The sequence below is a fragment of the Canis lupus genome, chromosome 4 (assembly GCF_003254725.2).
Source record: "Canis lupus dingo isolate Sandy chromosome 4, ASM325472v2, whole genome shotgun sequence".
Classification (NCBI taxonomy): Eukaryota; Metazoa; Chordata; class Mammalia; order Carnivora; family Canidae; genus Canis; species Canis lupus.
Genome location: NC_064246.1, coordinates 59,798,428 through 59,825,584, shown reverse-complemented (window position 1 = coordinate 59,825,584; position 27,157 = coordinate 59,798,428). Strand labels below are relative to the sequence as shown.

The 27,157-nt window shown below is 49.9% G+C and overlaps 1 protein-coding gene across 3 annotated transcripts in view; it reads left to right on the top strand.

Annotated features, from left to right (window-relative positions):
• The window catches only part of ARHGEF37 (Rho guanine nucleotide exchange factor 37), a 55,174-nt gene extending 29,151 nt beyond the window's left edge, over positions 1-26,023 (top strand). For all 3 annotated transcript variants that reach the window (XM_049109254.1, XM_049109255.1, XM_035715607.2), the window contains exons 5-13: positions 6,579-6,778; positions 8,130-8,260; positions 8,909-9,013; positions 11,462-11,572; positions 12,270-12,599; positions 14,812-14,940; positions 18,175-18,370; positions 20,129-20,286; positions 23,058-26,023. In XM_049109254.1, coding sequence (XP_048965211.1) covers positions 6,579-6,778; positions 8,130-8,260; positions 8,909-9,013; positions 11,462-11,572; positions 12,270-12,599; positions 14,812-14,940; positions 18,175-18,370; positions 20,129-20,286; positions 23,058-23,267 — 1,570 coding nt within the window. In that variant the 3' untranslated portion in view covers positions 23,268-26,023. The remainder of the gene's footprint in view (positions 1-6,578; positions 6,779-8,129; positions 8,261-8,908; positions 9,014-11,461; positions 11,573-12,269; positions 12,600-14,811; positions 14,941-18,174; positions 18,371-20,128; positions 20,287-23,057) is intronic.
• Positions 26,024-27,157: the final 1,134 nt, after the last annotated feature.

Genomic DNA, 27,157 nt, shown 5'->3' with positions numbered 1-27,157 from the left:
TTCCTATGAACAAGATGTGGGTGTCTGTTTCCTCATAGCCACACCAGAGTGTGTCATTAAACTTTAGAATATTTGCGACTGAGAGAGGTGACAAATGGTGTCTCAATGTGGTTTCATTTTGCATTTACTTCTTATTATTAAAGTTGGTCATTTCTTTGTATATTTAAAAGTTGTTTATATTTCCTTGTCTGGGATTGTTCTTCTTTTCTGTTTCAAAAAGGCTTCTATTTTCCCTCAGGACAAGCTCCCCAAATGGAGATAGATGAAGGTCATTTTCTGATAATCAGAATAGTGTAGGAGGAAGAGAGGCTACTATTATTTCATCTTACTTAGATGTTCCCTTTACACCCAGAGAAAGGCCATGTAGATTTAGATCTTTGGAGATGACATTGCCTCCTGTGGAAGTTCCTACTGCCTCCCCTCCTCCCTTGCCTATCCCCTTAACCCCCTGAAGCCTCCTTTTCAAGTACCCATGTCCTGGCCCCTCCCAGCTGCCCTCCCCCCACCAGAGTACATACACTCCCCACCACTTTTTTTTTTAAAGACTTTATTTATTTATTCATGAGAGACACAGAGAGCGGGAGGCTGAGACATAGGCAGAGGAAGAAGCAGGCTCCATGCAGGGAGACCGACGTGGGACTTGATCCCGGGACTCCAGGGTCACTCCCCGAGCCAAAGGCAGACACACTCAACTGCTGAGCCACCCAGGTGTCCCATACTTCCTCCCTTTGATCGATCCTTCCATTGTTCTTACAAATTTAGATTTTTACAAGGTCGCTAAATACATTTCAATAGGAAAGTGGCAGGTTACAAAAATGAGGAAAGCAAGGAGGCGGATGTGGAGCAAAAGGGAGCAGTGGAGACTGCAGCCAACCAGAGCCAACAGATCCTGTGTAGAGACAGGCTGCAGCCCAGCCTCTCCCTTGGGCTGCTCTATCGAGTAGCTTTTGTTATGTAAGAGACCATCCCAAAACAGAATGGCTTAAGACAGACATTTATTTGGCTCAAGCTGGGGCATGTTAGCAACGTAGCTGGGCTCGGTAGATGATCCTTCTAGCCCTGGCTGCGTACTTCATATGCCTGTCATCAACTGTAGGTCAGCTTTGCTGATCTTGGCTGGGCTCTCTTGTGTATCTGAGACATGTGAGCTGACTCAGCTCTGGCCATACAGCCTCTCATCATCTGGCAGGTGGCCCAGGCTTGTTCACATGGTGGTCACAGGTGAGACAGGGAGAGAGCAGAAGGGAGGGCAGAGGAAGGGGGAGGGGGGCAGGGAGGGACTTTGGAGGTCTTGGCTGGGAATCGGCATGCTGTGACAGACCCAAGGGGTGGAAAAATAGACCCGACTGTTCAAAGGGAGGAGCTCCGAAGACATATTCAAAGTGTGTGGATACAACAGTAGCCACCACAACAAAGGATGTGAATACAGAGAGTCGAATAATTACAGCCCTAGTTTACAAACCATCTGCCTCAGTTGTCGTGTAGGAATATGAATCCACTGTGGCCAGATCCTCTTGATTTTTTTAATGAAGTCAGAAACTTTGATATAACATCTCCCAGGTGCCCAATACTGGCATTTAGCTCAGGCATGTTGGAAGCACTGTCCAGGGGCCCTGGTTGGCACAGAGGCTGCTATTTGTCATGCTTTCCACACTCTGGTCTTTCCCAGCCAGACCAGTCCAGGCTTTCTCATGGGCCCTGGTGCCACAATGTCCAGTGGCCAATCTGACTCTGCCAAGGTGAATCTAATTCACCTTGGCAGAGCCATTTCATGTCTCAGAACCTGGTTTCCTTGTGTGTAAAGGGGGCATAATAACTATACCTCATTGGGGTATGGACTCATGGTACCCAAATGACACTGTAAACCCCAGTTGTCTTGTCTAGGCAGGGGTTGTATTTCTCTGAAACCACACTGTGGCTCTCGGCTCTACTGGTTTCAATGCTCCTTTTTAAAAAAGAATTTTCTTTATTTATTTTTAAGAGAGAGCGAGAGAGAACAGCAGGGGGAGCAGCAGAGGGAGAAGCAGGCTCCCTGCTGGGAGCCTGATGCAGAGCTCAGTTCTAGGACCCCAAGATCATGACCTGAGCCAAAGGCAGATGCTTACCTTTTTTTTTTTTTTCTAAAAGAGGGAAGGAGGGAAGGGTTGAGGGTAGTGGCAGAATGAGAGGGAGGGAGAGAATCTTAAGGAGGCTCTACGCTCATCACAGAGCCCTATGAGGGCCTCAATCTCATGACCCTGAGATCATGACCTGAGCCAGAATCAAGAGCCTGATACTCAACCAACTGAGCCACTAAGGTGTCCCTCAATGCTCCTTTTTTATAACAAACATTAAATTATCATCCTGACATATAGTCTTGAAATATATATATATGTGTGTGTGTATATATGTATATATATATGTGTGTGTGTGTGTGTGTGTGTATATATCTTGCATATATATATATAGAACTGGAAAAAATCAATGTACTGGCTTAACTGTAATAAAAAGGAGAAGTAAAAGAAAAATAATGTCTAATAAAGTGATATTATTTCAGTGTGCAAATGCTTGGGCACCACTACCCGAGAAAATCTAATGAAGCAATCAGATGCTGGCACCTACTTATAATAAAGAAGTTTGGATTCAAGGAAGGAAAAGTCAGAAACCATTCCCCATAAGAAGTATCGAAAAAGGAAAGAGCAGAGAATGTGCATGCCCTAGCATGACAAGTAGCAATGAGAGCAAATTTGACCTCCTGGTGTATGATAAGGAAAAGAAGGAAATAACATAAATGACGTAGGGATAACATTACATTCTAGGGGGCAGAGGATGTGAGGAAGTAGGATGTATGATGTTCTTGCAGATGATCTGGGTCTTGTTTATGAAAGGTAGCATCCTAATAATTTCCAGCGTTGTGGTAAGTAGATGGAGTTGAAGTGCCACAAAAAAAAATCCCAGTTCTTGAAATCACAATTGCAATCTTGAGGCATTCATTCAGTCTGTGCATGCTCACAGGGACATAGGAGACACAGCACTGTTGTCAATGATGCAAGGCTGACCTTGCAGATGGCCTGCTGCTCTGGTCCCTGCCCACTGAGTGCCTAGAACAGCCCAGTGCCTGCACATTTCCACCATGCCCTCAATGAGAGCCTGTGCTCTAAAGTTGCACCAGGAATGCCATTCTTCCTGCCAGGATTGCTTTTCAGCTCCTATCTCTTGAAACAATAATCCTGCCTTTCTTGTGTGATCATGGGACTCTTTCTGGAGCTTAGCCAACTGGAATCACCACACCAACTATGAAGTGGTTCTTTCTCATCCAGTCAGGATGGATGATACCATCTAATCAGATTCTTAGTGATTCCAAAATGCATGCTGCCCCCTACCCTTTATTTGGGTGGGTGGAGTGTTTAATTTATCCTGTCTCTCAATGCAGCTCCTGCATTAAGGGGGTCAAGGGCTTGCCCTGACAGGAGGCAGAAGTTCTGCAGCTAGCAGCAGGGAAGAGACTGGCCTGCAGAGGCAAGCACAAAGCACCCACAGTTTCAGAATGATGGCTGGGGCAGTGTTTGGAGAAGGCAGACAGTCTTTGTTTTCCTTTATTGGCAATCTTGGCAATCTTTGTTTTAAATATAAAAGTAATGTATGCTTACTGATAAAAAGGGAATATTCAAACAAACACAGGTATATAAAGAAAGAGTAAAAAAGTCCATCATCCCTTGGTCTTGGTCCCACATTTCCTCATCCCTCCACCTGATAGTTAACCTTTTCTATCCAGACTTTCTTCTGTTCATTTACAGACAGACAAGATGGATGGAAAGGAAGGAAGGGAGAAATTTTAAGGGGCTCCTATTACACATGCTTTTTTAGAACTTTTTCATTTTTTATGAAGATCTTATTTGTTTATTTGAGAGAGAGAGGGAGAGGATGTGGGAGGAGGAGCAGAGGAAGAAAGATGAGTAGACTCTACACTGAGGACAGAGCCCGATGCGGGGCTTGATCCCACAACCCTGAAATCATGATGTAACCTGAAGTGAAGAGTCAGACGCTTAACCAACAGATCCACCCAGGCACCTCAGGAACTTACTTTTTCACTTTTTCACATAACCATGGTTATAAATATCTTTTCACAACCCTAGGAGTAGTTCTACTGTGTTCTTGTTAAGGGCGGCACAGTTCCTTTCCAGGGTGGCTCACAGACTATGGTCTTTTAACGAAGCCCCTGCTGATAGGTATCTGGTTTGTTTCCAGTTTTTTACTGTGATAGAGTTGCTGGTAACTTCTGCTTTTATCTTTGCTCCCTTGAGTTGACATTTCTGTGGATAAATTTCTGGAGTAGGATGATGGAACAAAGGATTTGTACATTTCACAAATTGCTAAACTGCTCTTCAAAAAGAATTTACCAATCACTGCTCCCACCAAGAGAATATAAGTGGGCCTGTCTCCCTGTACCCACCCAGCTCTGGGAATTATCTATCTTTCTTTACCTTACTTTGGCTTTTCTTTTCTTTTCCTTTCTTTTTATTGAAGTTCGATTTGCCAGCATATGGTATAATACCTAGTGCTCATCCCATCAAGTCTTTTCTTTTTTTTCCTTTGTTTTTTCTTTTCTTTCTTTTCTTCTCTTTTTTCTTCTTTGTTGGGGAAGGGGAATTATCTTTTAATTTGTGTTGCCTATTTGACATGCCGCTTAAAAAATTTTCTCCAGGGCTGCCTGGGTGTCTCAGTGAGTTAAGCATCTGACTCTTGATCTCAGCTCAGGTCTTGAACTCGGGGTCGTGAGTTCTAGCCCCATGTTGGGCCTACTTAAAAAAAATTTTTTTCCCCTCCAGATTACCTTAGAAAAACTAAACATAAAAGGCTGCCGTAATTCTGTTGTGACTCCTTGATAATTGTGGAGAAGAACTGTGATTATCTCTTTGAAGACCCCCTGTGCTCTTATTTGTGGAGTGACAGCTGTCCCCATGAGGCAGTTGGCCCTTTCCCATGGAAAGTAAGCGCAGAGGACAGAGTTTTGCAGATATCTGGTGACTTTTTCCATCTCCCCTGCCATGGTCAGCCAAGTGCTAGGAAACCCGTGGTGAGAGCAGATGGTCAGCGTAGGCATGTCCTGACAGGTAATCCTACCCCTGCCACTCCCCTAACACCCCACAGCTAATGAGGAGCACCCACCTGCTCTGCCTATTCTTAGCCTCACGACTGCTTTCCTGGATATTTGGTCTGGAAATATTTCCTTAGGAGGAAGAGCAGAGGCAAGGGTACCATGGAGAGGGGGCCAGAGAATGGCTGTGAGCAGCATCTGTGAGTCTTCTTGGAGGAGGAATGCTTAGACACTGAAGATCGAAACTTCTTGAAAGGCAGATCTGAGGGCCACTGGTCATGATCAAGGGAAGACTAAGGGAGCCTTTCCCCAGACGCCATTGACTTGGGCACTCTATCTGCAAATCCCAGACATGAGCAAGAAAGGAACTAGAAGTAGTCGTTCACTTATCAGTAGTGCATCTGGAAGGGATCTTGACACTACTCATTCTTGGGTTTTGTTTTTTTACTTTTTTCAGTGAAAATTTTCACACCTATAGAAAAATAGATGAATGTAATAAATACATACCACTCTTTAAAATTAATCAATGTTAACATTTTGCTTCATCTATTTTTAAGCTAAACTATTTTAAAGACACATAATAGACATCATGACCTTTTACCTTTAAATACTTTAAATGCATCTCTATAAACTTAGAATTCCTGTGGTTTTTTTTTAAATATTTTTTTATTTTATTTTATTTTTTTTTAATTTTATTTATTTATGATAGTCAGAGAGAGAGAGAGGCAGAAACATAGGCAGAGGGAGAAGCAGGCTCCATGCACCGGGAGCCCGACGTGGGATTCGATCCCGGGTCTCCAGGATCGCGCCCTGGGCCAAAGGCAGGCGCCAAACCGCTGCGCCACCCAGGGATCCCTTTTTTTTTTTTTTAAACTTTCAACTTTTAAAGCTGCAGAACCATTTTATTGAATAAAATATCAGATGGATGTCCAGCATACAGAGTTGTGCTTGGGACATAGCCCAGTGGATATGTCACACAGGCAGTTGACTGTGTGAGTCTGGTGCTCTGGACAGAAGCTGGAAATGGAGGTCTGGGTTGGGGATGTGTTTAGAGTCATAGGACTAAATGAAGTCAGTAAGAGAGTGAGCGGAGGGGGGTGAAGGCTCTAGGGCACTCTGGCATTGGAGCAAGTCTAGTAGAGGAGGCCAAGAGAATGGCTCATGGAACAGGAAGAGCAGGACCAAGGGTACCTCTGGGGCTAGAAGAAGAAAGTGTTTCAGGGATTAATCAGCTGTGTCTGCTGCTGAGAAGCCAAGGAGGCAGAGGACAGAGAACTGATCATTACATTTAGTACAGATGGGGGACTAGGGCCCAGAACTAGCAGTGCCTGTCTAGCATCTAGATCTCCCGCATTATAGATGAAGAAACAGAACCACATAAGGAGGTTGATTTGCCTTAGAGCACACAGTGAGTTAAATGGCAGAGCTGGGCCTAGAGCCCAGGGCTCCTGGTGCCCAAAAGGGTGGGCTTTCCCTACCTAACGCCAGCCTTCTCCCTCAGGCCACAAGCTGGGCCCTCAGGCCTCAGTTTCTTACTGGTAATCCCTCTGCAGAGGATTACCAAGTACCCATTGCTGCTGCAGAAAATCCTGGAGAACACAGTCCCTGACGCCAGTGCCTACCCTGTACTTCAGAGGGCTGCCTCTGCCCTCCAGGACGTGAACACCAACATCAATGAGTACAAGAGGCGCAAGGAAGTGGGTAAGGACTTGGGGGATTTAGGGGCTCTGTCAGTAAGAATGCTTCCAGCTACAAAAACACTAATCTCAAACTATCTTCATTAATAAAGTAAATGTAGTGGCTCCTATAACCTCAAGTCTGGAGGTAATAGGACTTTAGGTAGGGTTTGATCAGGGTGCTGGCTCCATTTCCCTATAACTCTCTCATCTGGGCTCTTTACTGCGTGTCAGCTTCATCTTTAGGCTGGCCTCCCTCATAATAGTAAATGACTATTGCTGTTCTAATACTCATATCTGCACACCACCACCACCCCACGCACCCCCAGCATAAAACAGGGCCTTTCTTCGAGATTCAGATAGGTCCCATTTGGGTCATGTGCTCACCCTGAACCAATCACCATGGTTAGGGGAATGTCATGAGCCGATTGGTGTAGACCTGGCTTATGTATTATTCTTGGAACCAATGACTGTGGCCAGGGGGTTGGGACTATATGAATTGATTTATCCCAGTTAGCACCCACCTCCTGAACCAAAGTAAGATCAGTCCCATGCAAACCACATGGGTGTTATGCTGTGGAGGAGAAATGAATACCAAGGAATCCAAGAGCTGTGTATATACCTTGGGAAGGGCAGCTAGTGCATGGGGAACTCTGTCTCCCAGATTGTTAAAACAGAAAGGTTTGGAAAATGAAGCAGTGTCCCAAGTAGAGAGTAAACTCACTTGCATGACCTAGACGGTATAATAGTGATAATTTAGCTCATGATTACTAAGGGCTGTGACACGTCTTTCATTCATTATCTGGTTTGATCCTTAGTTACCCTCTGCGGCTGGCAGTGGCAGCCCCATCTCACAGGTCAAAGGAAAGCTTAAATCATTTGCTCCAGATCATGGAGCTGGTGAGAGGCAGAGCCGGGTTTCACACTCAGGCCCGGGGTGGTGTGACTGGTCAGTGAAAGGCCCTGCACCAGGAGTGGGGAAAGCGTGGTTCCCGTGGAGCACCAGCTTGGCTGACCATGGCCAAGGAGCTTCAGGCCAATCATCTCTCTTGAGTTCTTTAGAAAGTCCATTCAGACCCACTATCTTATGTGATCCACCTGGCAATCATGTAAGGTAGCGGGTCTCATTGTACAAATGAGGAACAGCCCCAAGAAGTGGCGCCTTGCCAAAGTCAAGCAGACGGGCAGCTGTTCTACCAGAGCTCACACCTTGGAACAAGCCCTGGGCTTTTCCTCTACAAGTTGGGGTTCTAACAGGTGTGCCGCTGATGTTTGAGAAGAGAGCCCAAGTAGATGCCTAGCCAGGCATGTCTGGGCTGCCTGCTTTCCTGGGTCAGCTTTGGTCCCCATGCCTTGACTCTCCTCTGTTGGCGCAGCCTCCAAGTACACCAAAGTGGAGCAGCTGACCCTCCGGGAGCGGCTGGCCCGCCTCAACACACACACTCTCTCCAAGAAGACCACTCGGCTGAGCCAGCTGCTGAAGCAGGAGGCGGGGCTCGTGCCCAAGGTGAGCGTGGATGGAGAAAGGGTGGCATCCCAGTCATTCCACAGGGGCAGGTGGCTTAGATTACTTTCAGAGATGAGGAAGCTGAGGCTAAGGGACTAAAATGACCTCTGAGCACCGCGTCACCAGGCAGAGGCCAGGCTAGGACTTTCTCCACTGTATCCTGTGCTACTATTTCTCTGAGTTTCTTTTTACGCAGATAGGAGAGCTAATCTCGGGTCCCGGCAAGGAACCGGCCTGGACTAGCTACTAGTAGCAGTTCAGGTTGATGGAGTACTTACTCTAAATCTGGCATTATTTGATCAACACAATGAAATAGGTGTTTTTATTACCCCATTTGCAGAAGAAGAAACAGACTTGGGGAGAGTAAAACCCTTGCCCAAGGTCACACAGCTAGGAAGCAAGTGAACCAGGACTCATACGCTCATATATCTGATTCCGTGGCCTGAGTACAAAACCATTAAGTTGCACTCACTGCCTCTAACCGTCCCACTCATCTTTAGGGCTGGAGGACCTGGCTTTGATGGGTGGGGCTGTGGAAAGGTGGTCCCCAATGAGAGCTTGGGACATGGCCGTGAGTGTATACTACTCCCCTCCACACTCCCCAGGCATGGATATTCTCTGCTCTCACAAACCTCACTCTCCTCTCAGACAGAAGACAAGGAATTTGATGATTTAGAAGAGAGGTTCCATTGGGTGTCGCTGTGTGTGACAGAGATGAAGAACAATATGGCTGTCTACCTGGATAATCTGGAGGTGAGATCCTGCAGTTAATAATGGCTGGGCTGGGCTGGGTCCCCTAGGCAGGAGGCATGCAGGGCCCATCCGCCAAGCTGGTAAAAGCACCAGCTGCAGGAACCAAATGGACGTGGTCACCCAGTCTCTGGCTGCAGGTCAGAAGAAGGGCCACAGGCAAGCACTCCCCAGTTTCTGAACTCATGGAGCTCGTAGGGGGTGAGGTTCCCACTGGCCAGGATTAAAATTCACTGGGGTCTGAACCCTCCAGAGGGACCCTGCCAGTCTGGCACCTGGAGCAGGTAACAAACTCAGGTGCCTGAAAGAGTCAGACAGATAATATTATTAAGTGAAATGTGCAGGTGTCTGAGGCTTAATGTGTGACCAGTTGTTTATGAGACTTTTCAGTAGAGTTAAATACATAATAATATTTAGAATTTGACTGACTGAATGTATGGATGAATCAGATCAAAAGGGGCAGCTGTTACTTGGCTTAGAGAAGCTGTTGCTGTTTGGGAATCTGGAGCCAGGGTAGCCAGTTCTGATTTTAGGGGGAAAAAAACAACTTTCAGATGAAATCTCATGATCTGTCCATGTGAGCAACAAATTAGATGAAAACTTAAATGCTACACAGGCCCAAGAAAATGTAGCCCGCAGGAACACCAGCTTGCATGCCATCCAGCTCAACATTTTCCTTGTGCCAAAATCCTCCTTCACTTTTGTCATCGATGCTGACTCATTCCATCCCTTTCGTCCCTTCGTGTGGTTCTCAGTCATGTCCATTTGCACAAAGCAGCTTGGTCAGATAATAACAGGCTCTTTGGATAATGGGTGGCCTTCCAGGAAGTGTGGAAAATGAGACAGGTCATAGTTGCAGGCCTGTCTGTGAGGGGCAGGTCCCCCTGCTTGTTCCTGCTCCATCCTGGGCCCCCCAACAGAAGGCAGCAGGATCCTGTCACAGTACAGCGAGACAGGAGGGGAAGGCTCTCAGAGCCCACAAGAGAGAGGATGGAGAAGCCATGAGAGAGAAAGCAGAGGCACGTGGGAGACACATCTGGCTTTGCAGAGTAGGACAGGTATTTGGAAGCATTAGGCTATGTTTCCCCGGATGCAGGCTTACATGACAACACAGTGTAGTTGTAGAAGCCCATAGCAAGCACATGACTCCCTTTAATCCTCTGAGTCCAGGAGAAGCTTCTTGTTTTGTTTTAACATTTTATTTAGTCTTTAGAGATAGCAGGAGCAGGGAAGAGGGGCAGAGGGAGAAGCAGACTTCCTGCTGAGCAGGGACCCCAGTGTGGGGCTGGATTCCAGGGTCCTGGGATCATGACCTGAGCCAAAGGCAGATGCTTAATGGTCTGAGCCACCCAGGCATCCCCAGGAGAAGTTTCTTTTGCTGGTATCTCTTTAACACAGGCAGAGCCAGTCTTGGATTGGGTGTTGTCTGCAGGCAGTGACATCCAGAGAGAACTTAATGACATTGTTTGTTTTGATAGCAATTATTCTTTTTTTAAAAAAAGATTCTATTTATTCATTCATAAGAGACACAGAGGGAGAGGCAGAGACATAGGCAGAGAGAGGAGAAGCAGGCTCCATGCAGGGAGCCTGATGTGGAACTCGATTCCAGGACTCTGGGATCACGACCTGAGCCAAAGGCAGATGCCCAACCACTGAGGCACCCAGGCAGACGCCTTATAGCAATTATTCTTTTTTTTTAAATATTTTATTTATTTATTCATGAGAGAGAGAGAGAGACAGGCAGAGGGAGAAGCAGGCTTCATGCAGGGAACCTGACGTGGGACTCGATCCTGGGTCCCCAGGATCAGGCCCTGGGCTGAAGGCGGCGCTAAACCGCTGAGCCACCCAGGCTGCCCTATAGCAATTATTCTTACATGCCTATTTATGCAGTTATTGCTGGTTGCCCGTTGTGGTTATGTCATAAGGTGATTTAAAAAAATACATTGAGGGATTTCTGGGTGGCTCAGCGGTTTAGCGCCTGCCTTTGGCCCAGGGCATGATCCTGGAGTCCTGGGATCGAGTCCCATGTCAGGCTCCCAGCATGGAGCCTGCTTCTCCCTCCTCCTGTGTCTCTGCCTCTCTCTCTCTATGTCTATCATAAATAAATAAATCTTTTAAAAAATACATTGATATAAATAGGAATGGTTAGTTGATTTCAAGTATTAATAGAATATGTGGACTATGGACATGGCAGTAAAATCACAAAAGTGATATGCAAACACATGAAGTTTGGGAAGCATTGGAATCAGGAGAAAGATGTTGGTTCAGTTTAAGGAAGAACATTCTAATCATCCAAGATGTGCAAGGATGGAAGAGGCTGGGTGCTTCCCTCTCATGGTGGGTGTGCAGAGAGCCCAGATAATCTCTTCGGGAGTGGGGGTGGGAGGTTTAGGTGCAAGAGGGCTACGATGGGTCCTGATTGGCCGTCTCTCTCGTTTGCTCTGGGTCCAGGCTTTCCTCCGCTTCAGGCCCCAGGAATACGATCTGGACATCCCTGGGGGGCCTGTGGTACAGTACTGCAGCCTGATGAGAGAACTCCAGCTGCAGGCCTTCCCACAGTTCGTGAGTGGAGCTTCTCCTTTCCCCTTTCTTGGTGAGACAGGTGATAGAGGGCGTTAAGAATATTTAGGGGCCTCCTGGCTGACTCAGTCAGTAGAGCATGCAACTCTTGATCTCAGGGTCGTGAATTTGAGCCCCAGTGGATTGTCACATCTGTAACCACCCAGAGTAGTCAGCAAAGCGGGGATTATTATTAATGCATTTTACTGATAAAAATAGCCCCAGCTGATGTTTGTTGTGCCTCACTATCTGCCAGGCAGATAAGCTGCTCAGCCCTTTACGTTCCTCATCTCTTTTAATCCTCACAACACAGCTTATAGGGTAGATGCTATTAAGAGTCTCATTCTGCAGGCAAGAGCTAGAGGCCAAGAGACGATGACTTCCTAAGTTATTCAGATGGTCAGTTAGTAGATGAGATCTGATCCCCAAAGACTGTGTTTGTGATCACCACTCTCTACAAAATCTTTTAAGATCCGTGTGCAGATGTTAGAAAGTGCCAGGCACTCTGCTAAGCTCATATATGCACTATCCCCATTTTTCAGATGAGTGTGTTGAGGCACAAGAAAGATAGATAACATGCAAGAGGTCAGAGCTAGTTGGTCGGTGTGGGACTGGTGCTACCTAGGTCCCAAATCCCGTTCTCGCAGTGCCTACCCTTTGCCACCTCCTTCCCCAGCCCCAAGCTCACCTCTCCCCACAGAAGCAGCGGCTGGAAGGCCTGGTGTGGCAGCCATTGTGCAGCCTGGCTAAAGCCCTGGCTGGCCCTCAGAACCTGATCAAGAAGCGTCTGGACAAACTACTGGACTTCGAGAGGGTGGAAGAGAAGCTGTTGGAGGCGGGCAGTGTGACATACGAGGAGCAGGAGGCCCGGCACACGTACCAGGCCCTCAACTCCCTCTTAGTGGCCGAGCTACCACAGCTTAACCAGCTGGCCATGCACTGGCTGGGCCAGATCCTGTGCACGTTCGTGGGCCTCCAGCGGGACCTTGCAAAGCACGTGCTGCAGAGGGCAGAGGGCAGCTTGGCCCAGGTGAGGCCTCTGGGACTGGGGCTCCTCTGCAGAATAGCCAGGCAAGGCCTCATAGCGCCTTCAGCCAGCTGTTGGCATGGGCTGGGATGGAGTGAGATTAGGCCATCAGGTGCTCAGGAGGTGGCCCTAGACACCTTCTGGATCTCTCTTGTGCCAGTTCTCCCTGCACTAGTGGAATCAGATCATGAAAGCAAGGATAGAACTGGAACTCCAGGCCATTCATGGGCTCTGGGATTCAGAAGCAAAAGGCTCTGCTGGGAAAATAGCAGACCTTGGGGTCAGTCCTTGGAGTGTATTAGAAGAAGTTGGTGACAGAGGCCAGGCCCCTTCTACACAATCAGGGGTAAATGTCTCCAGCTGGTGTTCCTGCCTACTTCTAGAAGCTGCGTCTTCATGAGCACTTACTGCATACCTTCTCTGTATCATCCCACCTCCTCCTCACAGTGACCTTGTAGAGCAGGTAACATCATTATCCTCATTCCGAAAGGAAGTTGAGGCACAGAGAGGTTCAACAGCATGCCCAGGGCCACATAGCTGATGGCAGGATTTGAACCCTGACAGTTCCACTCCAGAGCCTGGACTCTGAACAGTGCTTGGCAGCCTATGAGAAGAGCTGGCCCTGGGGCAGTTCCAGCACTCCTCATACCACATGCCATCTCCTGTGTTTCATGGGCCCCAGCTCAGTGGTCCCCCACGCATGCCTCACCACCTCGGCAGCATCTTGTCCCACTGCGCACCTACAGTCCTGGTTCCAGCACACCCATTCTGAGCATGACCACGTCCCTTTGCATAGACTCCTTCCTTCCTGGAATGCCCCCCCCCAGCCCATTGCCTGCCATGCCTGTCCCAGTGCATGGTGTATGGTAGGAACACCCCAAATATGTGACAGGTGAATGAAGCTCCCCCTGAAGCTCTCAGGATCCCCCTCCGGCTGGGAGAACTCACCCATCCTCTGTAGTCCAACAGCCCTTAGGATGTGCAACTAAGCACTTAGCAGAGGTTGCCTTTGGTTGGGGTGCTGAGTGAAGCTGTTTCTCCTTATTGAGGAGGGCTGGAACTGTTGGCTTTTATTCTTTTTGGCCTTCAAAGCATTTAGTACAGAGTTCTGTCTCAGACACTCCCTTTGAATTTAATTAAGCCTGAACCATCTGTAAAAAGAAGCGTTCCTCTTTCCTTAAGGCAGAGGGTCAATCTGATTAGCCGATCCTGGCATTCTCTTCCTGCCCTCTAGTTTTGTCTGCAGGGCGGCCAGGCCCCTCGTGTTAGACTGGGAGGTGCAGGGCTGGGGACTGTTGCAGAATGCCAATAGCGGGAAGATCAACTTTATAAAAGCAGAAAGAGGGCCTCTCCTGTAATTTAGAATGTTCGGGCCAGTCAGTGATTGGTGCCAGCTTCTTTGCCTGTGGCTCGTGGCCCATCCACCTGGACCGGTCCTGTGGAGCCCGGGGAAGGCCTGCATGGTAGAACAAAAGTCTGTCTGCCTCCCGGGGGCGGTGGAAAGGCACCAGGTCAGAACCAAGAGCCGGGGGTTTGGTGACAAGCAGAGAAGACGCGTCTCTGTTACTGGTTCCTCCAGGGTAAGAATGCTGGAGGTGGCTAGCAGGGCCAAGGTCTCTGATGGAGCATTCCTCAGAACTCCTTGGGTTCCCAGCCAGCTTAGGCATAAAGAAGAACATCCTAACCTGCATAACAGGGAGACCTGGGAGGGGGTCGAGCCTCCGACAGGGTACATTCAGTACAGTGTCGTCAGGGCTCCGACTTTTGCTCCACCTTCCAGCCCTGTTTCCCTCTCTGGGCCGGCTTCATTCTCGGCCGACCTTTTTCTGCGTGGTGGGAGAGACAGCTTTACATCGCAGACACCTTCACACCTCGGGATCTAAAGGAACAGTTTTCCTCTCGTTCTCAGCCTTCGTATGCTAAATCTGACGGGAGGATTCCACTTGGTCTTGCTTGGGTTTATCATCTAGTCTGTGGGCTGCTCACAGTTATGGGAGAAGGGAGGCCGTGACCACCAGCCCTGTGGCTACAGCTCCACGGCAGGCAGTACTCATGGACCCCCCCTTCCCCCAGGCACACTTTCTCAAAGGACCCTGAGTGGGGTAGTCCCAGACAAAAAGACCCAACTTCACACATCTGGGGCTAGAAGGTAGGCTGCCAGAGTCTGTCCCCTTTGTCCCAGAGAATGCTCTGATGACATGTCTGTCCTACCCAGCTGCCCCACTCCCACCTCTCGGAGCCAGCCTTCAGGAAGCTGGTAGAGGACACGCTGGGCCAGACTGGTCACCAGCTTCGCTCCTTTCGAGAGAACTTGGACAAAGTGCTGCCGCCTCCCGCCACCCAAGTAAGTGCTGGTCCTTGCCTCGTGGAGGGTCCAGACCTTCACCTGCCAGTGAGGCAAGGCCCCACCCCTGTTCCGCTCTCCTTGCACATCCCTGGTGCTCCCTGGGCCCTTTCCCTCTTCTTTCTGTCTGTGAGCTGGAGGGGGTGTTGGGATTCACACCCACCTATGCACATGCTCTTCGTGGCCGGTACACAGCACAGCAGAATAGTAAGCGAAATCAGACATAAGAACAGACAAGTGGCATTAGCATCCAAAAACCTGGAACTTGCACTTTTTTTTTCTTTTATCAAAGCTTATTCTGTTTCCTCACCATCTCACCAAACCTGCTTCAAATACCAGCATTTAGGATAAATAAAAAGTTGGAATAACACCTCATTTAAATTTTCTTTTTGCAATGGAATTTTTAATTGCAAAGAGTATCTCAGCTGCATTATGGTTTACAGACTTCAGCTGGTCAAATGCTTTTTTGGGGGGAAAACATTTTTCTCTACAATATAAGGAAAGGGCATCTTCTAGTCGACTCAAAGGATATATCCAAGTTGTAGATTTTCTTTTTTTTTTTTTTTAATTTTTATTTATTTATGATAGTCGCACACACAGAGAGAGAGAGAGACAGAGACATAGGCAGAGGGAGAAGCAGGCTCCATGTACCGGGAGCCTGACGTGGGATTCGATCCCGGGTCTCCAGGATTGTGCCCTGGCCCAAAGGCAGGCACTAAACCACTGCGCCACCCAGGGATCCCAGATTTTCTTTTTTTATCTTTTTTTTTAATTTTTTATTTATTTATGATAGTCACACAGAGAGAGGGGGAGAGGCAGAGACACAGGCAGAGGGAGAAGCAGGCTCCATGCACCGGGAGCCCGACGTGGGATTCGATCCCGGGTCTCCAGGATCGTGCCCTGGGCCAAAGGCAGGTGCTAAACCGCTGTGCCACCCAGGGATCCCCAAGTTGTATATTTTCTAAGCAGAACTGAAGTAGCTGAAGGGAGAAGGGGATCCCAGAATGGCAGGCCTGGACTGGGGGAAACTGAAGCCGTATATTCAATTACATGTGAAATGTGAAGTGAAGTGTCAGGAGATAGTGCCAGGATTCCCCAGAAGGGAGACACAGAGACATAAGTAAAGGAGCCCAGCAGAGCCACCCCAGCCAGGTGGCCTGCACACCTGGCTGCAATGCAGAGAAGGTCAAAGACCTATCAGAGAAGCAGGTCCTCTCTGAGGAGGGCTGACTCCTTGGGCCACAGCCACCCTCCCCCCACCACCCACTGAGACTGCCCCAGCCGCAGGTCCCAGGTCCCCTGGGGGGGACGGGAAGGGTGTGTAGGGGAGTGGCATTGGGCCCTGCAGTGTGGGGGGAGGACAGGTGTGGAAAATAAAGAGCAGAGCAGCCACTCAGCATTCCAGGTTGGTTATAGAAAAAAAGAGAAGACTCAGAAAAACAAAACAACAGAAACGAATGGAAAGACCATATCCCAATGTGTTTTGCAAATTGACAGGAAGAGAAGAGATACTCCCTCTTTTCCACCTATGTTTCAGCCCCACCCCACACACCCCTCCTATAAATTCCTGACTTCTTTGGCCAAGGGTACAGAGCCCACAGACGTGAGGTGGCACCCAGGACAGATACAGTCCTGGTGATACTTTCCCATGTTTCCTCTTGGTACCTCCAGGGAATACTGCCGTTCTCTGCCTGGGCCTCCCGGTTTGAGAAAGAAGGCAGATGTTTCTACACCACTGGCTTTTCTACTCGGGTTAACAGCTCCATTCTGGAAAAAAAAAAAAAAAAAAAAAGCTGCTCTGTCTCCACTTCCACCTAAGGGCCTATTTAGAAATATCAGGTTCTCCTGGTTCTTGATCCTAACTAGCAAACCCACTGGAGCAGGGGTGATGGCAGTCTGTGCCCAGAGGTCCCCGAAGGGCACTTCTGCCTGCCTTTCCCACACCAAGCATCTCCTCCCCAAAAATAACTATGTATAATATGATGGCTAGATACACACATTTAGTCAGAGAGGGAATATATCGTCAATCTGTATTCAACATTTTTAGTTTCTCCTTTGTTTTATAAAAAAGGGGACAGTCACCCCTGAGCCCCTTCTTGGTGAGACTTTTGCTGGAAGCAATGAACAAGAAAACAAAGGCAATGCCAGGAGACTTTTGGATGTGTGGAAAGTGCCACTGAGTCATTCTTCCCAGCTGGATGGCAATTTCCATCAGGGCAAAGCTGTCTCCTATGTTTCTGCTACCCCATTCACAAGCTTACTGTGCCTTGTAAACAGTAGGTACGGGATGCCTGGGTGGCTCAGAAAAAAAATCTCCCAATTTAGGGAGCCTGGGAGGCTCAGAGGTTGCGTCTGCCTTCGGCTCAGGTGGTGGTCCTGGGATCGAGTCCCATGACAGGCTCCCTGCATGGAGCCTGCTTCTCCCTCTGCCTGTGTCTCTGCCTCTCTCTCTGTCTCTCATGAATAAATAAATAAAATCTTTTTTAAAAATTAAAAAATAAAACAGTAGGTGCTCAGTAAATACTTGTGGAATAAAAGTAGCACTTCTTCACACGTGAGGGAGGGTCTACACGTGTCACCCTGTGCTGGCTGTCAGAGTAGCTGCGTGAGTAAGGCCTGGTGCCTGCCTGAAACTCAGAGTCCTGCTCATTCAGGCTGAAAGACCTGTGGCAGGCTTTTTCCTGCAGGATAATTTAGCTTGATGCTGTGGCCAGAATATAGGGCCCAATCCTGGAGTTCTGTAACCTGGAGAAATTTGGGAACCTGAATTAGGATTTTAGAAAATCCCAGAAGTTTAGACCTCGGAGGGGTTTCAGAGGTTAAATTAAAGGTTTTTGTTTTAAAGATTTTACTTATTTATTCATGAGAGACAGAAAGAGAGAGGCAGAGACACAGGCAGAAGGAGAAGCAGGCTTCTTCTGGAGACCCCGATGCAGGACTCGATCCCAGGACCCCAGGATCACCACCTGAGCCAAAGGCAGACACTCAACCTCTGAGCCACCCAGGCTCCCTAAATTAGAGGGTTTTTTTTCTGAGCTTCCTTTGGATACTGAGAGTCTGTGTTCTTCCTCCAAGTCAGCCATCTATTAGTGAGGAGACAATTGCCCACTGGCAGCAGAGGTAGGCTCGGCCCACGACTCCTGGCTGTCAGCGGGCGGGCGGGCAAATACAGGCACTGGCTTGGACATGCCGACTCAGGCACCTGTGTCTCTCTTCATCCCTCCTCCCCCCCAGCCACTCCTTCCAGGGGCTGAACGCCAGGTGCAGGCTCTCCTGAGCAGGTATGGCCCCGAAAAGCTGTACCAGGTGACGAGCAACATCAGCGGAGCCGGGACTCTGGACCTGACACTGCCACGGGGCCAAATTGTGGCTCTCCTTCAAAACAAAGACACAAAAGGCAACAGCAGCCGCTGGCTAGTGGACACTGGGGGTATGTGGAGCTTCATGGGCTCTTCCCCTCCCTCTGGGGAAACCCGCAATGGGAAGCCAGCAGGGAGATGCAGGCACTGGTGTGGGCAGGGGTCTGACTGTGCAAATCCAGGATGGGAATTGGCACAGGTGAAAAATGCATGGCTTGGGGCACAGCCAGCTCAGTGTGGTCAGTGACATGCCACAGATCCGTTATCAGGCACCTGCTGTGTGCTGGGCACTGTGCAAGGAAGACTAGGACGCTGCCTTGGTGACCTCACAGACCACTGAGGTAGACAGATATGGAGAGAACTCTAGCCTCACCCTGAAAGAGGTAGATATGCAGAGGGGGTGCTTCGATCCCAGCTACATGGGAGACATCTGGCATCCAGAATGAGGGATGTGTGGGCCTGTCTCCCATGCACTGGTTCCACCGTTGGATGTGCTGCTCATGTCTGGGTGCCCCAGTATAATTGGACAGATGGCAGGTGATACCTTGCACCCAAGAGGAGGTGGCCTGGCAGTGTCTTCCAGAGAGAGGCATGTGGCCCCCAAGTGGAGGGCCATGCAGGATTATTGGGAGGGGATCCATGGACAGTTTTACCCCTCCAGACGGTTTATTATAATTGTTACGGGAATATTTTTATGATCTGAGAAAAGGTATAACTAGTACACAAACCCGTGATTTTATTCATATTATTTTTATTAAGATTTTATTTATTCATGAGAGACACAAAGAGGCAGACATAGGCAGAGTGAGAAGCAGGCTCCTTGCAGGGAGCCCATGTGTGACTCAATCACTGGACCCCAGGACTATGACCTGAGCTGAAGGCAGATGCTCAACCACTGAGCCACCCAGGTACCCCTTATTCATATTATTGATAGACTCACTCTTTAAACCTTAGACTTGTTCTATCAGAAAATTAAGTATTGACTCTTGATCTCAGCTCAGGTCTTGATCTCAGAGCTTTGAGTTCAAGCCCACGTTGGGCTCCACGCTAGGCATGGAGAAAAATGTTACAAGCCAGCAGAAACCATGAAAGGACAGCCTCATGACTAGTTGACAAACAGCCAAATGAGGATCCGAGCTGGCTGCTGGGGTCAAGAGGACAGAGTTTGGGTCCCCGGTCTACCACTTTACTACCCGGGTGATCTCAGAGAAGTTAGAGAGGCTCTCTGAGCTCCGGTGGCTCAGCCATCTAATGGAGACTGAGCTGGAGGGTTGATGTGAAGACGGGACAATCGATGCCAGTTCTGGCACTTAGCAAGCTCTCGAGAGGTGCTGGCCACATGCAGTGATGGCAACCAGAACAGCACTGGAGTAGTTGTTCATGAGCAGGAACTGGGGCCACTTAGCGAAGAGAGGAGCAGTTTCTGCCTCTTGGAAGAAGCCATCCTGGGTGAGGAAGCAGCCCTACTCTAGGCCTATGCTTGAGGAGAAGGGGGCCAGTGGGCCCCACACCAGGAAAGCAGTTTTCATGCCAGCCAGAAGAAGAACCTTTTATTTCTGTCAAAGCTGTTCAAAACAGAGTGGGCTGCCTTGGTAGAGAATGAGCTCCCTGTCACCAGGGGTGTGCAAGCAGAAGCTGGAAACAGGGAGTGTAGGTGGGTTAGGGGTGGGATTGTGAGGTTCCTGGATGACCTTTTCAGGTCCTCTTTAGTGCTGGGAAGCTGTGCTGGAGGCATTCACATCCATGGATGGTGGTGACTTCCTCTACCACCAGAAGGGGTGGGAAGGGTGGTCTGCAGCCAGATAACGTTCTACATGTATGTCCCTTAGGACATCGAGGGTACGTACCGGCTGGGAAACTGGAGCTGTACCGTGTCACCCCCAGTCAGGAGGAGGTCCGAGGGCAAGAATGGCCTCACAAGGACTCCCGTCACCTGACACCAGAGCCCACCCCAGCCCCAGTCTCCTCTGTCCCAGTGGTGACCCAGGTGAGTCTGGGAGAGGGATGGGGTTTGCCTCCCCATGGTCACCTGGAGTGGGGGGCCTTGACTTTGTTCCTGTGTGGAGAGGGTCCCACACTGTGAGGCCAGGGCCTTGGTCAGTTGGCCACACCAGTGTCCTGGTCAGGAGTGGACTGGGAAAAAGGAGCCTCTCATCCCTACCATGTCAATAACTCCTTGCTCCCTATCAGCAGGGCAAGTAGGATTTGTTTGTTCGTTCGTTCGTTTATTCATTCATTCATTCATTCATTCATTCATTCAGTATTTGCCAGGCAGTGTGCTAGATAAGAGATGTAATAATGAGCAAAAGTAAATCTTGGTCCTTGCCTTCCTCAGATTTATAATCTGGGGGTGGAGAAAACAGCAATTGATCAAATAATCATGTGGATAATTGTGAAGTTGTGGCAGTGATAAATGCCAGAGCACTGGGTATAGGAGAAGTTCAAGAAAGGCTTTTCTGAGAACGATGCTTTTGCTCAGATTTGAAGGGTGAGCAGGGATTAATTGGATAAAGAGAGCGTGCCAGGGTGTGGATGGGAAGAGCTCCCCAGAAGGTGTGCATAGTGAGCGCAAAAGCCCAGTATATGTATGTGGACAAAGGTGGGGTGCATGAGAAGCTAAATGAAAGGAGTGTGGCCGGGGAAGGGCAGGTAGGGGTGAGGTGCTGATAGAGAGATGGGCAGGGCCAAGCCAGCAGGGCCTTGTGGCTCTGGCGAGGGGGTCAGCCTTCGCTTCAAAGCAGTGGGAAACCTACATGCATGTTCATAGTAGCATTATTCATAATTTCCAGAAAGCAGAAACAACCAAAATGTGCATCAGTGGATGAATGGATAAGCAAAATGTGGCATAGCCATACAATGAAATATTACTTGACCACAGAAAAGAAGGAAGTGCCATTATGTGCTGCCACATGTAGTTTGGTACAAACGCCATGTGTCGTATGACTCTGTTCATATGAAATGGCCAGAATAGGCAAGTGCATAGAATTTTTTTTTTTTAAAGATTTTATTTATTTATTCATGATAGTCACAGAGAGAGAGAGAGAGAGAGAGAGAGGCAGAGGGAGAAGCAGGCTCCATGCACCGGGAGCCCGACGTGGGATTCGATCCCGGGTCTCCAGGATCGCGCCCTGGGCCAAAGGCAGGCGCTAAACCGCTGCGCCACCCAGGGATCCCTAGGCAAGTGCATAGAGATAGGAAGTAGATCAGTGGTTGGCAGGGGCTGGGGTGCGGGTTGGGAAGGGACTGCTATCTGGTATGGGGTTTCTTTCTTTTTGAGGTGACGAAAATGTTCTGGAATTAGTAATGTGGTGGCACAGGCTTTGAACCCATTCAAAACTACTGAACTGTACACTTTAAAAAGAGGATCGTTAATAGCATTTGAATTATATCTCAAAACAACAACAAAAGTGATAGGAAGCCATCGAAGGGTTTGGCTTTGCTGAGAGAGTCCTTGAGGAGGGAGGAGCTCAGAGGGGTCGCTGTGAGGGCTGGATGAGATAGGGAGGCCCGGCTGGGCATATGTGAGCCTTAGTAAATGGAAACTGCACTCCCAGTTACAGAAGAGCTTCACAGGGGACAGGTAAGCAGCACAAAGGGTGGGAGCGGTGACAGGGAACAGCAGTGGGAACCCAGAGGCTGGCGGTGACTAGCCGGGGGAGGGAGGGGGAGGGATGCCTGAGGCCAGGAGGAGCCTCAAGTGGGCTGCATGGGGGCTGCATAGAAGCCGGCAGAGTCTGAGGTGTGCAGCTTGTGGCACAACCCCAGGAAGGCTCTGAGGGCCAGTGCCTGGAGCATTAACCACAAGCAGTGCACTGGGGCAGCCTCTTACTGGATGTTCCCGCCTATTAGCCAAGGACCACAGGGAGCTCCCAGGAGGGCCTGGCCCCCCAGCTCAGCCCCAGTTCCACCCAGTGTGGGCAATGTCTCTAGGAGCCCCATCCAGCTTCCCAGACACATCAGCTGCTTCCTATGTTCATGGGTCCACGTGTGTGGGATCGGCCCAGTCCTCCCTTGCTTCTGATTATTCCTGAAGCTTGGCCGCAGTAACAACAGGAATGGTAAATGTAACCAGAGCAGCGTGTGTTTACTGAGCCCTGAGCATGTACCAGGTGCGGGTGTATACCTCGGTCATTGAATTCCCACAATTGCCTGGAGGGGGAGGATGTTACTATTTCCATTTCACAGATGATGAAACTGAGGCCGGGGGGGGGGTGAAATATTAGCCTAATAAATGCTCTCCCCTCCAATTTTTTCTTCAGTTCAATGGCTTTCCTTAAAAAGATAACCAAGTCTCCTAATCCCCAGGCTCTACTCCAAGGTGGCAAGCAGACCTGGGCAGATGACATCCTGAGATCCAGGGAGGGTGTTGGGGGAGAGGGTGCCACGTCCTCTCAGTGGGGTGCCAACAGTGGACCGAGGGCACCCATTCAGACAGGCCTGGCTTCATTGCTGTGTGATTTTAAATGAATTCTTTGACTTCTCTGAGTCTCCATTTCCTTAGCTGAAAAATGGGGCAAGGAGAATTACAGCATTGTGAAAATCATCCCCAGGTAAAGTGCTGGCACAGAGCCTGGCACGCAGTAGGGATTGGTGTGGCAATGGCAGGGGTAGCCTTCCTCGATAGCATAAAGTGTGTCCTGGGGAGGCGGTGACTGCTCAGCCATGGGGACTGAGTTGGGTGGAGGGAACAGGATGAGCAGCCTCTCTGGGTGGTCCTCCCACCCCAACCATTACTGTGTCATCCTCCATGTGTTTCAGGTGGTGGCGGTGTACCCCTTTGTGGCCAGAAGCAGCCATGAAGTGAGTCTGCAGGCGGGCCAGCTGGTGACAGTCCTGGAGGCCCAGGACAAGAAAGGGAACCCAGAATGGAGCCTCGTGGAAGTGAACGGGCAGAGGGGATATGTGCCTTCCAGCTTCCTGGCCAGGGCCCCAAGCCCAGCTCCCTGGGGCTGGAGCCTGCCCTCTTAGGGTGCCCTGCCTGGAGCCCCGTGCTGCTAAGGGATGGAGGAGGCTTAGATGCTGTGAGCTGGCCAGGGAAAGGAAGCGAAGAGGAGGCAGGGGTGGAGGGGGAGATCCGGCCAAGGGAGAGTGAAGGGCAGCCAGAGGAGGTGGTGGGTCTTGCAAGAGCACCTGGCAGAGGGGAGCGTGAAAGGCTCTGGCCAGAACCACTTGTTAGGTCTGCAGAAGAAGTGGTTCCCATCTGAAGTCACGACAGCCTGGATCGCAGGTCCGGTTGATACAGACTTGCTGTAGCTTATGACCAGTCTTGCCTGTGCTTTCACTTCATCCAGGCCTGGCCCCCGGTGTGGGCCACCCAGGTGAATATTACCTGTGTGCGATGGGGTGGTGCAGGTAGCAAGGGCAGGGGCCCACTGGAGGAGTCCTGAACTGCCTAGCCTGACAGTTCACGTCCTCCATGTGGCATCAGGAGACAGCACAGCCGACTCACCCTGGGAGCTGAGTCACCCTGGGCAGTGAACCCCCTCGGAGCCCTCCCTAGCAGGGGAGCAAGGGCTTGTGGAAAGGTTCTCAGGAGATTCTTGGCTCAGCCCTGGGGCAGGTGTGGCCAGGTAACAGTTCTGGAATATGTTTAGGCAAATCCAGAGGCTGTCCCAGGGAAGGGGAGATTTTGAGGGTGTGTCCCGTGGGGCGTGTGAGGCTGTTGTACACCACTGCTATTGTGTTCCCTGGACTAGAGAACAGGGCATGCAAATCACTTAGGCAACTCTGTGCAGCAGGTGAGCAAAAGCCCAGTAGGTGGGGGAGCACAGGTGATGGCTTGCTTTCCTGTTGGAAGTCAGGAGGCAGGGGGAACCCCTGGTGGTTTCAGGGCCTGGAGGCAGCAGTGACTGTGCTGTCAGTTGGTTGTAGGGCCTTAGACATATAGGACACAACCTGATCTCAGTTTTCCCATCCACAAAGACCTAATACATAGGGTTGTGGTGAGAATGGCCTGAGGCTAAGGACGGGAAGCTCATTGTACACTGTGAAGTGCAATATAAATGTAAATGGACATTGGTAGCAGGAACGCACCCCCTCAAAGTGGTCTCAGAGTGGCCCCAGCAGCAGCTGGCCCAGCTGCACACAGAAGCCCGCATGTGGTCGCGGCCCTGCCCCCAGCTGGGTCAGGCACTGGGAATCAGCCTGGCGTCCTTCGGCTCAGCCCAGGGGCTGCCTCAGGATCCTTCCACACTGCGGTCCAGGTGGCCAATCTTCAGAACTTGGTGAGATCAATCCACTGTCATCCCTTTCTAAGGACCTGGAAATGGAAAAACAGTTCCTGTTCAAGGCAGACCGACCCGTTGGGAGTTGAATCTGTTCAACCCCCCTGTTGAATCATCACTGCTCAGTTGTCACTTGGGCTAAGGTACATCTCAAGGTTCACAGCAGAGGGAAAAGGTGGTCGGGCCTGATCTTTAATACAAATTCTACATTTTGGAACCGACCCAGGTTAGAGAGTGGGGGCAAAAACCGGTGGCAGTTTAGACGTACTTCCAAGAACATCTCCGTGGTATTGTAACTGTAGTGCCTAAAGCCGGCAGCTCTGGTTTTTGGAGGGCTTTTATGAAATACATATGTGCCTGTGTGAGAGTCCGCACCTCGCTCCTCGGCTTGTGAAACAGGAAGATGCATAGCGCAAGAGAAGCTCAGTCCCCGCCGGCCCTCTCCCGGCACTGGATTCACTCTGTGAGACGCTCGTACCTCATTTTCCTTTCTCTTTCCTGCTCACATTTCTAATACAAATAGGAAGCACAGGAGAGCAGATAATGAGATAAGCAGTCTATTTGTGGGTTCCTGAGCTTACTGAGAATCTCCTGTGTGCTAGAACCCCAGCTCAGGCTTCTCGACTTGGCTGCTTGTGGTACCTGGGCAGCTGCAGCTGTGGCTGAGGCCAGGATCCCCCCACCCCACACCCAGAGATTCCAGTGGAGTTGGTCTGGTGTGTGGCCAGGGCCTCAGGCACTCAGGAAGCCTTCCCAGATACCTCTGGGGTGTCACTGGGACTGGGGACACGCAGTAGTGGACCAGACAGGCCTGCGGTCAGAAGTGGCCACCCGTGGTAAGCTAGGGTGCACCCCACCTGAGTTCTGTCCTAGCTCCGTGGTTTCGAACACGCAGTTTTAGAAGTGGTTTGGAAGAGGACAGCCTGTTTTGTCAGGCCCCAGAATGTATATTTATGAAGTGCCATTAAGAGGGACCTGAACAAAACTGGATGTTCTTGAAGGCAGGGGAGAAACCTGGAACACACTCGGAAGCAGATCTATATGGGGGGGTTGGGGGGAATGAAAGTGTATTCGGTAGCACACGGGCTGTGGTTTCTGGTAGACCAGGGAAGGAGGGCCAGGGTCACGGACGGCTGAGAAAATGCATGTGGAGAAGGAGAGAATGGCCTGGATTTTCTCCAAGGCCTGTGTGTAACGTGCCTTTGCCTGCCAGATGCCTAGAACCATTGCACTGTCTTACTGCACTGTGGGGCCGTCACATACTAAGCTTGCTCAAGTATTTGCCTGTGAACCAAACAAGACTAATCCACGAGGGTGGCCCTGGCTCCCTGCAACAGAGTGCGACCTCTTTAACCTTTTGGGCCCAAACCCAGTTTTGACCATGAGGACAAGATTACAATATGGAAGAAAGATGAACGAACTCCTGCTTACTATGAGGAGCTCTAGCTTGGTGAATCAGCGACGTGAACTGCTGAGAATAAAGGGCTTGAACGATGAAAATGTCTCTGGAGTTTGCATGACTCTCTACCCATTGGATAGACATGCCCCAGTGTGACATGTGCTCGCTGGACACCTGCTATTCATAAAAATGGGACTCCTCTTTCAGGTGTTCATTTTTTAATTTCTTTTTTTTTTTAAGATTTTGTTTCTTTATTCAAGAGAGAGCATATGTGTACACAAGCAGGAGTAGGGTGGGGAGATTGAAGGAGAAGCCGACTCCCCGCTGAGCAAGGAGCACAACTCGGGGCTCAATCCCAGGACCCTGAGATCATGACCCAAGCTGAAGGCAGACGCTTCACCGACTGAGCCCCCCAGGGCCTCTAGTGTGTTCATTTGATGAGGGTCTACCGCACACCTCTGGCACCTGCAGGAGTCAGCCTGAGCTGCTGGGATATGGTGGGAAGTCAGGTGGATGAGGGCCGTGTCCCTCCCAAGGCCCACAGTCTGGGGAGGGAAACAGACATTGGTGGTCAGTTACACGCAGTGTAAGTGTTAGGATAGGGTGGTAACAGGTGCCACTGGCGCCCAGTGGAGGGGTCAGCCCCTAACTGAGACATGGCAACTAAGGAAGGCTTCCTGAAAGAAGTAATACCTGAGCTGAGGCATATATGCAAAGGCCCAGAGGTGGGCATGAGCACCTTTCATCAGGGGACTGAAATGCTGCAGAGCTAGAACACAGGGTATGTGGAGGAGTGCTAGATGCAGTGAGAGATGGCTTAGTCAGCGTGGGAAGGAGCTTTGGGTTGTGTTCTGAGGGCAGTGGAGAGCCACTGAAAGGATTGAAGTAGAGGAGTGACATGCCCAGGGTTGTATTTTAGGATGCAAGCTCTAGATCATTCTGGGATTTCCCAAAGTTCTGTCACATGGCTCAAGTAATAATAGATTTTCAATGCATATTGCTTACATCCCAGCACCCCAGAGGGGACAGGATGCCCTACCTCCAAGGAATCTCCCCGCCAGCTGGAGGGGCAAGACCTACAGGCATCAGGCAGTTACCTGGTACCACAGGGCAGGATGCTTTCGGCCCCAGAAGAGTACTGTGGACCAGTCTTGGTAGGTGCTCAGATTAGGGGGAGTTTGGAAGAAGGGAACTGAGGTGGTCAGGGAGGCTTCCTGGAGGAAGCAGGGTGGGTG